Source organism: Vanacampus margaritifer, chromosome 1 (assembly GCF_051991255.1).
Source record: "Vanacampus margaritifer isolate UIUO_Vmar chromosome 1, RoL_Vmar_1.0, whole genome shotgun sequence".
NCBI classification, from domain to species: domain Eukaryota; kingdom Metazoa; phylum Chordata; class Actinopteri; order Syngnathiformes; family Syngnathidae; genus Vanacampus; species Vanacampus margaritifer.
Genome location: NC_135432.1, coordinates 39,156,596 through 39,174,160, shown reverse-complemented (window position 1 = coordinate 39,174,160; position 17,565 = coordinate 39,156,596). Strand labels below are relative to the sequence as shown.

At 40.7% G+C, this 17,565-nt stretch overlaps 1 protein-coding gene across 9 annotated transcripts in view; it reads left to right on the top strand.

Annotated features, from left to right (window-relative positions):
* Positions 1-17,565, top strand: part of itpr3 (inositol 1,4,5-trisphosphate receptor, type 3) — a 214,217-nt gene that overhangs the window by 180,310 nt on the left and 16,342 nt on the right. For all 9 annotated transcript variants that reach the window (XM_077554937.1, XM_077554900.1, XM_077554890.1 and 6 more), the window contains 4 exons: positions 6,588-6,752; positions 6,831-7,020; positions 7,099-7,203; positions 9,824-9,942. In XM_077554937.1, coding sequence (XP_077411063.1) covers positions 6,588-6,752; positions 6,831-7,020; positions 7,099-7,203; positions 9,824-9,942 — 579 coding nt within the window. The remainder of the gene's footprint in view (positions 1-6,587; positions 6,753-6,830; positions 7,021-7,098; positions 7,204-9,823; positions 9,943-17,565) is intronic.

Below are 17,565 nucleotides of genomic sequence, written 5' to 3'. Positions count from 1 at the left end.
TGAGCCTCCAATGCTGGGTGAGCTCTCACAGCGCCAAGTGTCGGTATTAGCGGCGGAAAGAAGCATTACAGTACTCGGAAAAAGGTGCGCAATACAAAATCTAACTTACAGCATCTCTTTCCGAACATTTTTTGACATGCGCGCATGCGCGCAGACATGTTCGTATGTACCGTTGTTCGTAACTCGAATGTTCGTAAGTAGGGGAGCGTCTGTATATAAAACAAACATCTCTTCTATACTTTGTACATTAAACTTGCCGGAGCATGTTGTGAATCCTGTCCGCGTGACCGTGTCTCCATTCAACTTCCGTCCTAAACTAAAAGCTGCGTGCAGCGCTATCTGACGTCACGTAACTGTGACAAGTGTCGCGTGACTTTTTTTTTCACCCACACACAAACAAACAGGTCTCCCGGGCAAAGTCTCGCGTGACTTAGTCAAGGAAATGCAGTTTCAACAGGTCGCTTGTATTATCATTTAGAACATTTAATTCGCATGGCATTGAATCAATCGCAACTGGACTGTTTAGGTTGTTTTAGAAAAACGTTTTGAGCAGCTGTATCAGCAACATAAAACCGATTTATAACGTCTTGACTGAGCTATCAACTGTTTCAAGCTATTTTTAGACTGATTCATTAGTCCGTGTGCCGCACTCTCATCGTTAGACTAAAAATCGGATTTCTGGTTCAAATCAATTTTGTTACACCCCTAATTTATATACAGTATATATATATATATATATATATATACCTTCAAAGTCAATCGACAAGACTTTCATGGAAGGCTTGCTAGGTAGAATAGAAGCCTCTGCACACGAAAAAGATCAATGCTGCCCATCTCAACTTTGCCAGCGAGTACCTAAACAACACTGAAGCTTTTTGGAAGTCCCTTCTGTGGACAGATGAGTCCAAAATTTAATTGCTTGGTCACAACTAAAAGAAGTCATGTTTGGTGAAAAGTCAACACTGCATACCAGCAAAAGAACCTTCACCTTAGAGTGAAGCATGGGAGTGAGAATGTTAAATTCTGGGCTGGCTTTTTGTCCTCAGGAACTGCACAATTCCACATAGTCCAGGGAATCATGAATTCAGAGGAATATTGTGAAATCCTGAATCATAACCTGAAGCCGTTCTTTGTGAAGTTACAAAGCAATACAACCAAGGAATGTCTGAAGAAGAACAAGATTCATTTTCTGGATGTGCCTAATTAAAATCCTAACTTAAATTCTTTCAAAATACTGAAGCGGGCAGTTTATGCTAGACGCCCATCCAACCTCTCGCAACTGGTTACATTTTGCAAGGAAGAGTGCCAAAAATTCCTCTGAAATAGATGTGAAAGACTGATAAATCACTAAGGAAAGTGTTTGGATGAAGTTATCATTGCAAAAGGTGCAATGTCCGATTAAGTGAGAGGTTCACATACTTTTGCACCCATGAAATCTGTGTTTTTCTTAAATCAACAACTTTTGTTTAAGAATTTGTTTGTTCAAGTCCATTATTTTCAATATATATATATATATATATATTGAAAATAATGGACTTGAACAAACAAATATATATATATATATATCAAAACATTTTGCCCGCCAAGAGCAGCTGTTATGTGTTAATTATTTCGATATTTAATGTTATGACATCTTCACCATTTTTTGATCCACTGCACATGCTCATCCATCTCTATTCTAATCAGTTAATTACTTGCATAATTTAAAATGGAAAAAAAATGACCTAGATAGTTTGAAATGAACAAATATTTTTAACGTCATATACAAACAGCTAGAGTCGTGAAGTCAGGAGACCCGAGAAAGAATCAAAGAAAAGAAAGAAAAGTGAAATCCAGCACCAACCAGACATCACCTACTACCCACCGGGTCACCAACCAGAATCTTTCAGCCACCCCATAAACATCTAAATTCCAAACAATTAGGGAGACATCAAGAGACCAAAGGAAAGACTGAGGAAAGGAAGGAAGGATAGATAGAGCAGATTGAGATCCACAGACATCAGCCTCCACTGATTCAACGACCAGAGGAAGAAGCAGATTGTGTTTGAATTTTGGTAGATGCTGGTGTGGTGGATCTGGCATGCATGAAAACCTCCACCAAAGAGGGGAGTCGTCGACCCCGACCAGGACAGAGCAAGCACAACCAACCCCCCAGGGCCCACCAGGCCGCGACAGCGCCGAGGCACAACCCCCGGGCACTGCAGTGGCCACCAGCCGGAGAGCAAACTCAGGAGCCTGGAGTGATCCCCCATAGGAATGAATGGGTCAAAATCACCCATAGGAATGAATGGTGGCAATCCCTCATAGGAATGAATGGCGGAAATCCCCCATAGGAATGAATTGGTCGAAATCCCCCATAGGAATGAATTGGTCGAAATCCCCCATAGGAATGAATGGGTCGAAATCCCCCATAGAAATATATGGGTAGAAATCCCCCATAGGAATGAATGGTGGACAACCAGGGGTCAAAATCCCCCATAGGAATGAATGGGTTGAAATCCCCCATAGGAATGAATGGGGGGATTCTCCCATAGGAATGAATGGGTCGAAATCCCCCATAGGAACACTGGGGGCAAAAGGGGAGATGGGAGCACAGGGAGACGGGCGGCACCCCCAATTCCATGCCCGGCGGGGAAATGTCATGGTCATCACGCCAGTGTACCTAGAGAAAGCTAACCCTGTTACAGGGTTCAACAGCTCGCCGATTGGCGAACTCTACCCATACACCGTGGATGTGACCCCACCCAGTGTATATACAATTCTGTGTGTGTGGTGCATTAAAATTGGGAGCAGGTGAGATGGAGCAGAGAAAAATGATATATCCCCTCCTCAAATCCCGCTCCGATCCACCTGCTTCCGAGGCGTGTCGGTGAGTGTATGTGGTGCATTAAAAAAAAATGGGGGGGGGGGCGGCGGGGATACAGATGGGGGACTGTAGCACTGCTTATTACTGCGGTCTGCCCCAACCGATGGCTTCCCACCCCGACACACCCGCCCCCCCTAGTTGTGGGGTGCATTAAAATTGGAGGGGAGCTGTAGGGCGAAGACGGTGTCTCCACCCTACCAGTTAGACGTAGGTTTGAATGGAATCATTGAGAAAAAAATCATTATTTTGGGTAAAACTTTCATTTTAATCGTGGCTTTTCGTCCTATTAGAGAAATGGGAAGATTATTCCAGCGCTCCAAGTCACTGTAAAGGCTATCCAAAAGTGGAGTGAAGTTTAAATGAATTAAATCAGTTAATTTAGGTGAGATTTTTATGACTAAGTATTTTAAATTACCTATAGGAAATGAGTAGTGTGGTCCTGGCTTGCAGGGTTCCATGAATTTTCTGTAGTAGGTAGTAGTGTTGATTTTGTCCAGTTAATAAAATAATCTGATAAATGAGAATTTATTTATTAAATTAAATACTTCCCCTAACGAGATAGCAGTTTTTTCTAAATAAAGTAAAATATCATCAGCATATTGATTAATTTTGTGTTCTGTTACCCCGAAGTGAATTCCTTGAATCCTTTCCTGGCTTATTGGTAATGCAAGCGGCTCAATAAATACCGCAAATAATAAAGGGGACAATGGGCATCCCTGTCTTGTGCCTCTCTGTAGAGTAAAACTCTGAGATGTAATCCCATTAGTAGTAACTGTAGCTTTAGGAGAATCATATAATACTGACACCCAGTGAATAAATGACTTCCCAACAGCCAAATTTATTTAAAACAGCAAAGAGGAAGGACCAGTTAACTTTGTCGAAGGCTTTTTCTGCATCCAACGATATAATATATCATGCCGCTGTAACATGCTAATAAGTTTAAAGAATATTATTAGTAGAGTGACGACCTTTAACAAAGCCTTTTTGGTCGCTATGAATGATTGTCGAGATTACTGTTTCTAGTCTAGATGCGAAAGCCTTAGCAATAATTTTAATATCAGTGTTAATTAGTGAAATCGGACGGTAACTTGATGGAAGGGTGGGGTCTTTTTCTGGCTTAGATAAAAGTTTAATTGCTGCTGTATTCATGTGTGGACGTACGTAACCATTAGTTTTAATTTATGTTACTACTCTTAAGAATAATGGAGCAAGCATTAACCAAAAGTGCTTAAAAAATATGGCCGGATAACCATTCGGGCCAGGTGCTCTGCCATTAGGCATACTATCTAGAGCACTGTACAGCTCGTTTATAGTGAGCATCTAACATGTCTTTATATTTAGTATATAACTGAGGTATATTTAAGATACTGAGGAATACCTCAGGATTTTTCCCGATTGCGTTGGAAGTTGTTTTGCAAGAAATTCATCTGATTTGTTATTATATTTAAAGTTGTTGTATCTCAATTGTATTATAAACTCTGTCGTTTTGGATAACATATCGTCTAACTGTATTTTTGTATTTTGTAAGTCAGTCCATATTTGGTTATTTGGGTTTATTACGTATTCATCCATAAGTTGTTTCATTTTATCTTCCAAGTCTTTTTCAAATTTTTGATCCTGTTTCTTTTTATAAGATGAATATGATATAATTTTACCTCGAATTACCGCTTTCCCAGCTTCCCAGAGAAGAGATGGAGATAAGTCTGGAGAGTCATTTATTTCCAAAAAGTCTGCCCACTCTCTTCTTATAATTTTGTCAAACTCTACGTCATTTAGCAGTGAGATGTTAAAACGCCTTGTTGGGGGTGGTTTAAAGGTATAATCAATTTGTAGGGTACGGGAGACTGGTGCATGGTCGCTAATAATAATAGGATGTATTTTTGTACCAAATTTATTTAATTTTATTTTATTTTTATTTTTTTCTGGAGAGCTCAGTATTGTTCATTCGGTAATTTTACCGATTTGACATGTCATCATCATTGCTCTCCTTTTTTTTAATATTTTTTTTTTTAATATATATATTTTTTTTTTTATTATTATTTTTTGTATGTGGGTGATTGTGTGTATGTGTGTGTGTGTGTGCGTGCGTGCGAGTGAGTGTGTGTGTATTCATTAGTTCACCTAAAACCTATTGAAAAAAAAATCCCATACCGTTCACCTAAACCGAACACTTCCACCCAGAGTCGTGAGGCCGTCAGGAAACCAATACCAATTTTAACAGCAATATAATTATTTGCAAGAAAAAAAAAAATTCTTGAAAAAGATCGGTGCACCGCAAAAAAGAAGGTAAATTCCTTCTTAGTCGGGTTTTTAAGTCTCCAGCTGTCAACGAGGCCAAAATCATCCATATATTCCCCTATTACTTTAGTAGATTGTAATGGCCTTATACATGTTGTATTATTAGAACGATCTATTAATGGATTTAAGACTGTGTTAAAGTCTCCTCCAATAATAATAGCAGCGTTCGCTGCTAAATCACAAAACAACTGAGAAAAAAATTCATGGAGAAAGGCCGGATCATCATTAATTACCAAATGTATATATTTTATTAAATACAGTAACCTAAATAATAATGTATCGGCCCCCTGGGTCTGTTTTATTTAGAGTAAAGAATAAATTATTATGTATGAGTATACAGACTTCTCTTTGTCTACTGTTATAAGGGGCAGAGGACACTTGACTAAGATTCTTGTCAATAAGTAATTTTTATTCAGATTTTTGTAGGTGGGTTTCTTGTAGGAGACAGATATTTGCTTTTAATTTTAAGAGATGGTCTAAATTTTTTATTCTTTTTGCCTGTAAGCGAGCTCCACACACATTCCAGGAGACCAGAACTAATTTATGCATACAAACAGTATAAACTCAGTCCTGTGTACATATCTGTATAGGGTACTTGTTAATATTGGCATGTTATAGGATGGAATCAAAGTGATTAGGTGGCTTATGTGATTTGAGTGAAATGAAATGTGACGTGTAAGTGAATAATTATAATATAATGTAATTTTTTGTGATTAATTAATTAGTTAATGCTTTAACTTTGACAGCACTAATATATATATATGATAAACTTTGACAGCACTAATATATATATATATATATATATATATATATATATATATATATATATGATATGTATGATATGCATCGGATAACTGAGTTAAAGCGAGTTAAAGCTTTAATTTTGACAGCACTAAAACATATTACCTAAGCAGCTGCTTAGTTGATTATAGGCTGGGCCGGCCCTAATTGCAATGAAAAGTGCACACTTCGCATAAGCTTTGCAGTCATGCGCATAATCATTCTAAATTATTTGAATGAATGTATCAAAAATCATCAGGAAAACTTATTTCCTAGTTAAAGTTAAACAAAGTACTTGTGTTGTCTGTAAAATAAAGCTATGCTGTTGTTAGCGCTATACGCTAACATTATACTGCAAACGTCAGGCCTAGTTGGTACGCAGTTGTCACCCTTAACAATGTAGTTATATTACTTACTTATACTTATATTATCTGAAAAATAATGCTATGCCGTTGTTGGTGTGCCTCTAATGTTAGGCAACTAATAGTTGTCACCACAGCTCAGCTAACAAGGCTAGCTGGGGACTCTTGGTTGCAATGTTTGAGTGTTTTCATTGTTGATGGGAACATTTTGAGGGGATGTTTTGGTGTGTTGTCATGGTGATGTCATTGATATGACAACACGGTTGCTGTCTTTCTTGCAGCTGATCAACAAAGTGGTTTTTGTGGTGAGCTTTGTGGGCAACAACGGGAAGTTCATCATGGGCTACAAGGCCATGGTGATGGATGTGGAGTTCCTGTACCATCTGGGCTATGTGCTCACCTCCACCTTGGGCCTCTTTGTGCATGAATTATTCTACAGCATCCTGGTACGTAGCTAGCGCACTCCACTTACGTGTGAAGGCAGAAGGCATGCCGCCACTAAAAAGCATGTCCACGTGCCTCAGCTCTTTGACCTGATTTACCGCGAGGAGACACTGTTCAACGTGATCAAGAGCGTGACGCGCAATGGACGCTCCATCCTGCTAACTGCGCTGCTTGCCCTAATACTTGTCTACCTCTTCTCCATCGTGGGCTTCCTGTGCCTCAAAGATGACTTCATCATGGAGGTGGACCCGCTGCCACAGATTGCCCCAGGTAATGCCACTGTGATTCCTCCCAAGTTACACCATCTAGTCTTGCTAGCTAATGCTAACTGAGCCTTTTCTTTGTCAGCTCCTCAGCAGAGCAACACCGCACAGGACTTCCTCAAGTCCTGTTCCACAGATGGCATCCGCTGTATGGCGGCGGATGACGACATGGTTGAAAGCGAGGACAATGGTAGGATTCACTGTTAGTACAGAGTGCTTTTAAGTATGACATAAAAGTGATGCCCGAAAATGAGTCCGCCCTCCGGCATCGCTGGCATTGACTGGATCTTGATCATTTCCTAGTTAGGTACAGTAAGATTACTATTAATAATGGATAATAATCAGTACTCTAATAATTAGGATTAGTAATAGTAATACAAAATTAAAACTGCAAGCAGTGATGTACGGGCCAATTGCACTCTTGGCCAATCCTTCAAATGAACCTAAAACTTTACTCCCACCACAAATCTGATATTTAAAAAAAGATTAATAATTGAACTCTACCCATGCCCATGCCCATGATTAGGGCCCAAAGAGATCTGGACGTCACGTGATGATTTCTCTGAACACGCCCCCTATGGCAGGAAAGTAGCAGCCGCGTGAATAGACTCCAATGGCTTAGTAGGGATAAAACTAGCGTTTATCCGTCAACTTTTCGTCCAAGAGAATTTTCAGATGTGTGTGTGTGTGTGTGTGTGTGTGTGTGTGTGCGTGTGTGCGTGCGTGCGTGCGTGCGTGCGTGTGTGTGTGTGTGCATCAAAAATGTGTGTTTTCCGTGTCAGATATGTTTGTGCATCGAAAGTGTGTTTTTCGTGTTAGATGTCTGTGTGCATCGAAAATGTGTGTGTTTTTCGTGTAAGATGTGTGTGTTCATCGAAAATGTATGTGTTTTTCGTGTCAGATGTGTTTATGAATCCCACAATGTGTGTGTTCATTATGAGACTGATTTGGCTTCATACGGGGACTGGCTGTTTATGGAAGAAAGACACCCGCAGTTGTTGATATTACTTTAAAAACATCTCTCTCCCCTCATCGGGCGGGTTCAGGCATTTGGTGTTGGTGTTGTGTGTGTGCGTGCTCGTGTTACGGATTTCAACGACGACATGCGCCGTATGTCGCTCTATGGCTCGTTGCCCAGGGAACGGACATTTCTCATGCAACGATATGGAACGTGCAAGGACCGGCGGTCTTGGCTCGCTTTGTGCTTAAAAAGACTTGGTATCCCCTCAGTGTGTTTCCATTACACTTGTGTGAAATACTTCTATTTCTACACATCTCAAAAACCACCTCATTGAGAGCGTAAAAACGTTTTAGCAATTCTTGAGAGTTTTTTTCAAAATGTGTTCCCATTACCAGCTTTTTTTTGCGCAACTTGCCTTTTGCACAAACTGAGGGTAATGGAAACTCTTTAAAGTGCCTTTTCCCAGATATGCTTGTCGGGTGTCCCGCAGGCTGCTTGGAGAAAATGGCTGTCTGGTTAGTCTGCATGGGCGTGTGTTAAGTCTGCAGGGGTGGGTCCTCACTTATCTACATAGATAAGCGAGGACCCAGTCGTTTTCTTGGGTTGGAAGGGGCTGGTGCTTGGAGAGCAGGAATGCTCAGAGATGGGTTAGTGGAATCGCCACTTTGACGGTGTTTATAGTGAGGAAATAGCTTTTTAATATGGCTAAAAGCCCCCCAAAAATAGATTTTGCATGATATAGGCCCTTTAAGTTTTGTGCTGGGAAAAGATCTAATTAAAATCTGCAGAGTAGTAGTATCTGCAAGTACCGATGTACTTCTCACAGATGCCTGTTTTGCTGACCGAATGAAGCATGCACTGTGTCTCTGGTGTGTTGCTGTGTTGATGTGTGTTGCTTAGAGGACTGTGTTCAATAAAGGATCACTGCTGAGGCTTGTTGTCGGCTATAATTAGCTAAGGAGGCGGAACTAGCCAAATTAGTAACATGATGTCACTTTGCTTTGCCATTGACAACAACACAAATATTTTTTTGAGCCTAATATTTTAAGTACAATTATTTCCGGTTTGGGTGACACAATTACTTTTTTGGGTTTGTGTATGTATGTATGTATGTATGTATGTATGTATGTATGTATGTATATGAGAAAGAGAGAGAGAGAGCGAGGTCGTAGGCATACTTGAAGCACTGTGTTGCATTTGTTTTAATTCTTTGCAATTTCCTGCATTCCCTGTAAAGTGGTTATACAGCCAGATATTCATTATATTTATTTGGCCACAGGATATGTTTTTAACTTTTTTTTTATGATTATTTATTTTTATTTTTATTATTCAATTCAATTCAAGATTATTGATCAGACTCAGTTCCATATGACAAACACAGAGCACATTATAAAATAAGAATAAATAAATAAATAAAAGACCAATTATACCTCAACAAGCAAGACATTGATGCCAATACGACCAGAAATGGGATCCATATCGTACAGCACTGACTTTGGATTTGTCAGCAATTGTTTGACACCATTCTGTGATCCATTCAGCCTGCACATGAATCTATACATCAGATGTCTCATTAAACCCTCAAATGAGTTAAATCTGGCTGTACAGAACAATTCACTGGCACTACTCCACCTGGGATTAATGATAAATAAATATAGAAAAGTTCTTCAGAAATGAGAAATTTGTCATTGATTTCATACAATTTTAAGAAAAATTACTGTATCATGATATACTGTATATAGTCTTCAACATATAAAATAACCTGTATCAGGATATAAATATGTAACCTCTACATAGTATGTGTGCATATCAAACATTAAGTAGTCTCCATTTTGAATTTGTCCCACAGATGAGTCGAGCAGTGAACGTGCCTGCGACACACTGTTAATGTGTATTGTGACGGTGTTGAATCATGGCTTGAGGAACGGTGGCGGAGTGGGCGACGTCCTCCGCCAGCCCTCCAAGAATGTAAGCGCTTGCTCATCTCATGTTACCTTCTCACGTAGCAATTTTTATTGTGGACAGTGTTCCCACTTCCCCCTACAATCTCACCCTATGTGACCGCACATAATTCACATGCCGAAATTGTCACTGCACACACTATTAAAATACTCTCAGACATACAGTACCACTAAAATGCAATCACTTACACTAGTGGTCCCATTTTTTTCTTGCCCAGCACCGAAACAGATGTTTCACAGACCGGTAACTAACTAACTAACTAACTCACTCACTCACTAATCACGTAATTAAAACGTTTTTTTTCATTATGAGGATGACCTCAACATTTTTTGATCCACTGCACACACTCTCATCCTACTCTTTTGTTAATTATGGGACTGCTGACAGCACATATTACTATCCTAGAAAAATGGGTTTATTATGGGACTGCTTGCGAAGCAAGCAGGCACATATTGTTATTCTACCTAGGAAATGGGTTTATTATGGGACTGCTGAGCGTAGCAAGCAAGCAGCACATATTACTATCCTAGAAAAATGGATTTATTATTATGGGACTGCTGAACGTAGCAAGCAGGCACATATTGTTATTCTACCTAGGAAATGGGTTTATTATTATGGGACTGCTTGCGGCTTCGCTGCTGCTGCTCCGCTCGGAGCAAGCAGGCACATATTGTTATTCTACCTAGGACAGTGGTTTATTGTTATGAGACTGCTTGCAGAGCAAGCAGGTACATATTGTTATTCTACCTAGGAAATGGGTTTATTATCGGACTGCTTTGCGTAGCAAGCAGCACATATTACTATTCCTAGAAAAATGGGCTTATTATTATGGGACTGCTTGCGAAGCAAGCAGGCACATATTGTTATTCTACCTAGGACAGTGGTTTATTATTATGGGACTGCTTGCGAAGCAAGCAGGCACATATTGTTATTCTACCTAGGACAGTGGTTTATTATGGGACTGCTTGCGGAGCAGCTTCGAAGCGGCTGCTTGCGAAGCACATATTGTTATTCTACCTAGGACAGTGGTTTATTTTTATTATGGGACTGCTTTGCGAAGCAAGCAGGCACATATTAGTATTCTACCTAGGACAGTGGTTTATTTTTGTTGTTATTATTATATATTATGCCACGATTTTTCCGCTAAAATGCGGCCCGTACCGTACATCGCACCGGCACAAATGAGGTATCAAACGATGCGGCTCAATCTGACTCGCTGCGCTATTATTTTTATTTCCCAGTTACCTTGGCGACGCTATTCCCAAAAAACTCCCAAATTAACTCCCGATTGGGAATGAATGGGAAAAAAATCACACTTCAAGCACCTTTTTCCAAGACACGCTGCGCGCGCATACGTTATCCGACCGATGCGAATTTTAGCTCATTTTGTAGGAATTTTTCCCATCTTTAGCTCAGTGTCGAAATCTTTTTTAAGGAATGAAAGCCCCCCCCCTGTTCGGGTTCAAAGACAGTGGCTGAATTAGCTTTCTCACACACTCTGTTGGCTAATTAGCCATCCAGTGCCGGGAACCAAATAATGTATTTGAAAAAATTTCACTTCAACTCGTCACCATGGCCACAATCTTTTGTCACTAGATGTCAAATTCTCACATTTTGTAGTCACGAGTGTCTTCTTTCAGACAAACTAACTTTTATTTGGTTAAGGTGTCATTTAGTACCTTTATTTTCCCTTTAAGCTCGGACAAGTCGGACCAACTCGCCTATCTCTGCCATGTTAATTTCAGGCGCCTTCCTCTCTCCATTTCTGATAAATCATAAGTTTTCAACCTGCTCTCATTTGGTCATTTTTTATCCGATTAAGAAAATGAGAACATGCTCGTGTTCCCCAAACCCTTGCCGTTCTAACGAGCCCTTTCTTGAATCTGTATCTTCAACCGTTAAGTCGCGAGAGGCTTTTGTTGAAGGGGTGCTTCTCTCATTCAATCTCAATGCAATGTGGGTGCGTGACATCACTTCAACTCGTCACCATGGCAACAATCTTTTGTCACTAGACGTCAAATTCTCACATTTTGTAGTCACGAGTGTCTTCTTTCAGACAAACTAACTTTTATTTGGCTAAGGTGTCATTTAGTACCTTTATTTTCACCTTAAGCAAGAGAAGTCGGACTAATTCGCCTGTCTTGTACATGTTAATTTCAGGCGCCTTCCTCTCTCCATTTCTGATAAATCATAAGTTTTCAACCTGCTCTCATTTGGTCATTTTTTATCCGATTAAGAAATTGAGAACATGCTCGTGTTCCCCAAACCCTTGCCGTTCTAACGAGCCATTTCTTGAATCTGTATCTTCAACCGTTAAGTCGTGAGAGGCTTTTGTACAAGGGGTGCTTCTCTCATGCGATCTCAATGGAATGTGGGGCGCGTGACGTCTCCAAGTCAAATGTGCGTGCGTGAATGTGCACGTTTCTTAAAGGGACAGTAAGATACTTTTAGTTGATGTTGATTATAGTTAACTTCCACATTTCTTGACCGATTCCAGTCGTTTAAATTTTAAACTGTTCAGCTCATTTACATTTTTTTATGGACAGTAAGATACTTTTAGTTGATGTTGATTATGGTTAACTTCCACATTTCTTGAGCGATTCCAGTGGTTTAAATTTTAAACTGTTCAGCTCATTACCAAAGAGTCAGCAGTCCCATTCAAAATTTCCGCGGGAATTTTTCTAGTTTTTGTTGTTAATATTATTATTATATATTATTCCACGATTTTTCCGCTAAAATGCGGCCCGTACCGTACATCGCACCGGCACAAATGAGGTATCAAACGATGCGGCTCGATCTGACTCGCTGCGCTATTATTTTTCTAAGAATTCCCAGTTACCTTGGCGACGCTATTCCCAAAAAACTCCCAAATTAACTCCCCATTGGGAATGAATGGGAAAAAAATCACACTTCAAGCACCTTTTTCCAAGACACGCTGCGCGCGCATACGTTATCCGACCGATACGAATTTTAGCTCATTTTGTAGGAATTTTTCCCATCTTTAGCTCAGTGTCGAAATCTTTTTTAAGGAATGAAAGCCCCCCCCCCCTGTTCGGGTTCAAAGACAGTGGCTGAATTAGCTTTCTCACACACTCTGTTGGCTAATTAGCCATCCAGTGCCGGGAACCAAATAATGTATTACAAAAAATTTCACTTCAACTCGTCACCACTGCCACAATCTTTTGTCACTAGACGTCAAATTCTCACATTTTGTAGTCACGAGTGTCTTCTTTCAGACAAACTAACTTTTATTTGGCTAAGGTGTCATTTAGTACCTTTATTTTCACCTTAAGCAAGAGAAGTCGGACTAATTCGCCTGTCTTGTACATGTTAATTTCAGGCGCCTTGCTCTCTCCATTTCTGATAAATCATAAGTTTTCAACCTGCTCTCATTTGGTCATTTTTTATCCGTTTAAGAAAATGAGAACATGCTCGTGTTCCTCAAACCCTTGCCGTTCTAATGAGTCATTTCTTGAATCTGTATCTTCAACCGTTAAGTCGTGAGAGGTTTTTGTTGAAGGGGTGCTTCTCTCATGCAATCTCAATGGAATGTGGGGCGCGTGACGGCTCCAAGTCAAAAATGGATGTGCGCTCTTAAAGTGACAGTGACATATTTTTAGATTATAGTTAACTTCCACATTTCTTGACCGATTCCAGTCGTTTAAATTTTAAACTGTTCAGCTCATTTACATTTTTTTAAATACATGTTCAGGGACAGTGAGATACTTTTAGTTGATGTTGATTATGGTTAACTTCCACATTTCTTGAGCGATTCCAGTGGTTTAAATTTTAAACTGTTCAGCTCATTACCAAAGAGTCAGCAGTCCCATTCAAAATTTCCGCGGGAATTTTTCTAGTTATTATTATATCATCTTCCACGATTTTTCCGCTAAAATGCGGCCCGTACCGTACATCGCACCGGCACAAATGAGGTATCAAACGATGCGGCTCGATCTGACTCGCTGCGCTATTATTTTTCTAAGAATTCCCAGTTACCATGGCGACGCTATTCCCAAAAAACTCCCAAATTAACTCCCCATTGGGAATGAATGGGAAAAGGGAAGAGAAGATCACACCTCAAGCACCTTTTTCCAAGACACGCTGCGCGCGCATACGTTATCCGACCGATACGAATTTTAGCTCATTTTGTAGGAATTTTTCCCATCTTTAGCTCAGTGTCGAAATCTTTTTTAAGGAATGAAAGCTCCCCCCCGTGCGGGTTCAAAGACAGTGACTGAATTAGCTTTCTCACACACTCCGTTGGCTAATTAGCCATCCAGTGCCGGGAACCAAATAATTTATTTGAAAAAATTTCACTTCAACTCGTCACCATGGCCACAATCTTTTGTCACTAGACGTCAAATTCTCACATTTTGTAGTCACGAGTGTCTTCTTTCAGACAAACTAACTTTTATTTGGCTAAGGTGTCATTTAGTACCTTTATTTTCCCTTTAAGCTCGGACAAGTCGGACCAACTCGCCTATCTCTGCCTTGTTAATTTCAGGCGCCTTCCTCTCTCCATTTCTGATAAATCACAAGTTTTCAACCTGCTCTCATTTGGTGATTTTTTATCCGATTAAGAAAATGAGAACATGCTCGTGTTCCCCAAACCCTTGCCGTTCTAACGAGCCATTTCTTGAATCTGTATCTTCAACCGTTAAATCGTGAGAGGCTCTTCTTTGAGGTGTGCGTCTCTCATTCAATCTCAATGCAATGTGGGTGCGTGACGTCACTTCAACTCGTCACCATGGCCACAATCTTTGCTCACTAGACATCAAATTCTCACATTTTGTAGTCACGAGTGTCTTCTTTCAGACAAACTAACTTTTTTTTGGCTAAGGTGTCATTTAGTACCTTTATTTTCACCTTAAGCATCTTGAACCGTTAAGTCGTGAGAGGCTTGGTGCGTGACGTCTCTCCATCGTGTTAGTGCAATGCGTGTGCGTCAATGTGCATGTTTCTTAAAGGGACAGTAAGATACTTTTACTTTATGGTGATTATGCCTAACTTCCACATTTCTTGACCGATTTCAATCGTTTGAATTTTAAACTGTTCAGCTCATTTCCATTTTTTAAAATACATTTTCAAAAATAACACATTATTATTATTATTTTTATTTTTTCTATTAAATGTAATGGATTGGCAATTGATTAGGTACACCCTGGATTATCGCCACTCTGCCCACCCAGGGGGGTGGCCATCTTGGCCAATTAATTAGGTACACCAAGGATTCCCGCCACTCCGCTCGCCCAGGGCGGCGGCCATTTTAGCCAATTAATTAGGTGTGTACCTAATTAATCCCCACTCTGCCCACCCAGGGCGGTGGCCATCTTGGCCAATTAATTAGGTACGGCAAGGACTCTCTCCCCCTTGCCCACCCGGGTCGGCGGCCATCTTGGCCAATTTATTAGGTACGCCCAGGATTCTCGCCACTCCGCTCGCCCAGGGCGGCGGCAATTTTAGCCAATTAATTAGGTACACCCTGGATTACCGCCTTTCTGCCCACCCAGGGCAGCGGCCATCTTGGCCAATTTATTAGGTACGCCCAGGATTCCCGCCACTCCGCTCGCCCAGGGCGGCGGCCATTTTAGCCAATTAATTAGGTGTGTACCTAATTAATCCCCACTCTGCCCACCCAGGGCGGTGGCCATCTTGGCCAATTAATTAGGTACGGCAAGGACTCTCTCCCCCTTGCCCACCCGGGTCGGCGGCCATCTTGGCCAATTTATTAGGTACGCCCAGGATTCTCGCCACTCCGCTCGCCCAGGGCGGCGGCAATTTTAGCCAATTAATTAGGTACACCCTGGATTACCGCCTTTCTGCCCACCCAGGGCGGCGGCCATCTTGGCCAATTAATTAGGTACGGCAAGGACTCTCTCCCCCTTGCCCACCCGGGTCGGCGGCCATCTTAGCCAATTGACTACTACTAAAATTACTACAAGTACTACTAATACTACTACTTCTGTTTGTACTTGCTTACTACTTACTACTATACTACTACTACTATGTCTACAAGTACTACATACATGCGTGTTTCCACCTTGCAAGAGTCAGCAATTCCACATTTCTTGAGCGATTCCAGTGGTTTAAATTTTAAACTGTTCAACTCATTACCAAAGAGTCAGCAGTCCCATTCAAAATGTCCGCGGGAATTTTTCTAGTATTACTATTATTATTTCATCTTCCACGATTTTGCATAGCAACTGCCTCAGCCAATCATCTCGCTCATCTCAACTCAACCACTTTTTTTCTTGGTGTTCTCAAGGCTTGGCCTATGTACGGGCGGCCATCTTGGCCAATTGATTAGGTACACCCAGGATTCTCGCCACTACGCTCGCCCAGGGCGGCGGCCATCTTGGCCAATTAATTAGGTACGCCCAGGATACTCGCCACTCTGCTCGCCCAGGGCGGCGGCCATTTTGGCCAATTAATTAGGTACGGCAAGGACTCTCTCCCCCTCGCCCACCCTGGTCGGCGGCCATCTTGGCCAATTTATTAGTTACGCCCAGGATTCTCGCCACTCCGCTCGCCCAGGGCGGCGGCCATCTTGGCCAATTAATTAGGTACACCCTGGATTATCGCCACTCTGCCCACCCAGGGCGGCGGCCATCTTGGCCAATTAATTAGGTACACCAAGGATTCGCTCCCCTTCGCCCACCCGGGTCGGCGGTCATCTTGGCCAATTGATTAGGTACGCCAAGGACTCTCTCCCCCTCGCCCACCTGGGTCGGCGGCCATCTTGGCCATTTTACTACTATTAAAATTACTAAAACTACAAACAATACTTATTATGGGACTGCTAGCTAACAAACATTCTGAATGTCATATGCAAACATAAATGCTTTACTTCACATGTAGTTATGTTTATTGCTCACACTCAACCTGTGCTACCTTAAATATAAACCCTCCGCTGTCAAGCTGAAGGACCATCTGCGGTCAAAATTAATAATTTGCGTTTATACATGATTAATGCAATATTTTTTGTGATTAATTGATGAATTAACGCTTTAACTAATTTAGTGTACAAGTTGATGTTACTATCTTCATATATATATATATATATATATATATATATATATATATATACACTTTGAGTTTCAAGTCCTTTCGAGTCATTTTGAGAACATCGTAGATTGTATTTCGGGTGAGTCATTGACTCAGGGAGTGAACCCAGAGGTGCAACAAATTGCCGTGTTTGCAATGTGTTGCGAGTGAATTTACAGTCTCATTAACTACGCAGCTAGCAACGATAATTAGCTGATAAACAACTGACATTAGCTTATTTACCGTTCTTTGTGCAACTTCAGATGTTTAACGAAGTTTGAAGTTGTTGCCTCTCCGTCAGTGATCTAATCTTGGACATACTGCAATTATTTTTTTGTTGACTACCTAGTTTTTGTACCCAAACAACTAGTGGTGCAACGGATCACAAAAGTCACGGATCGGATTGTTTTAAAAAACAAAATTAGATCAGATAAATAGAACTTTGTCTTAATTTATTTTATAAAATGCTTTTGCCCATTAAAAAAAAAAATAAATATATATATATACATATATAAATTCAAAATATCTAATATGGCCGTTAGGATTTAGGAACACAACTTTAAGTGCAATATAAGAAAAGATACA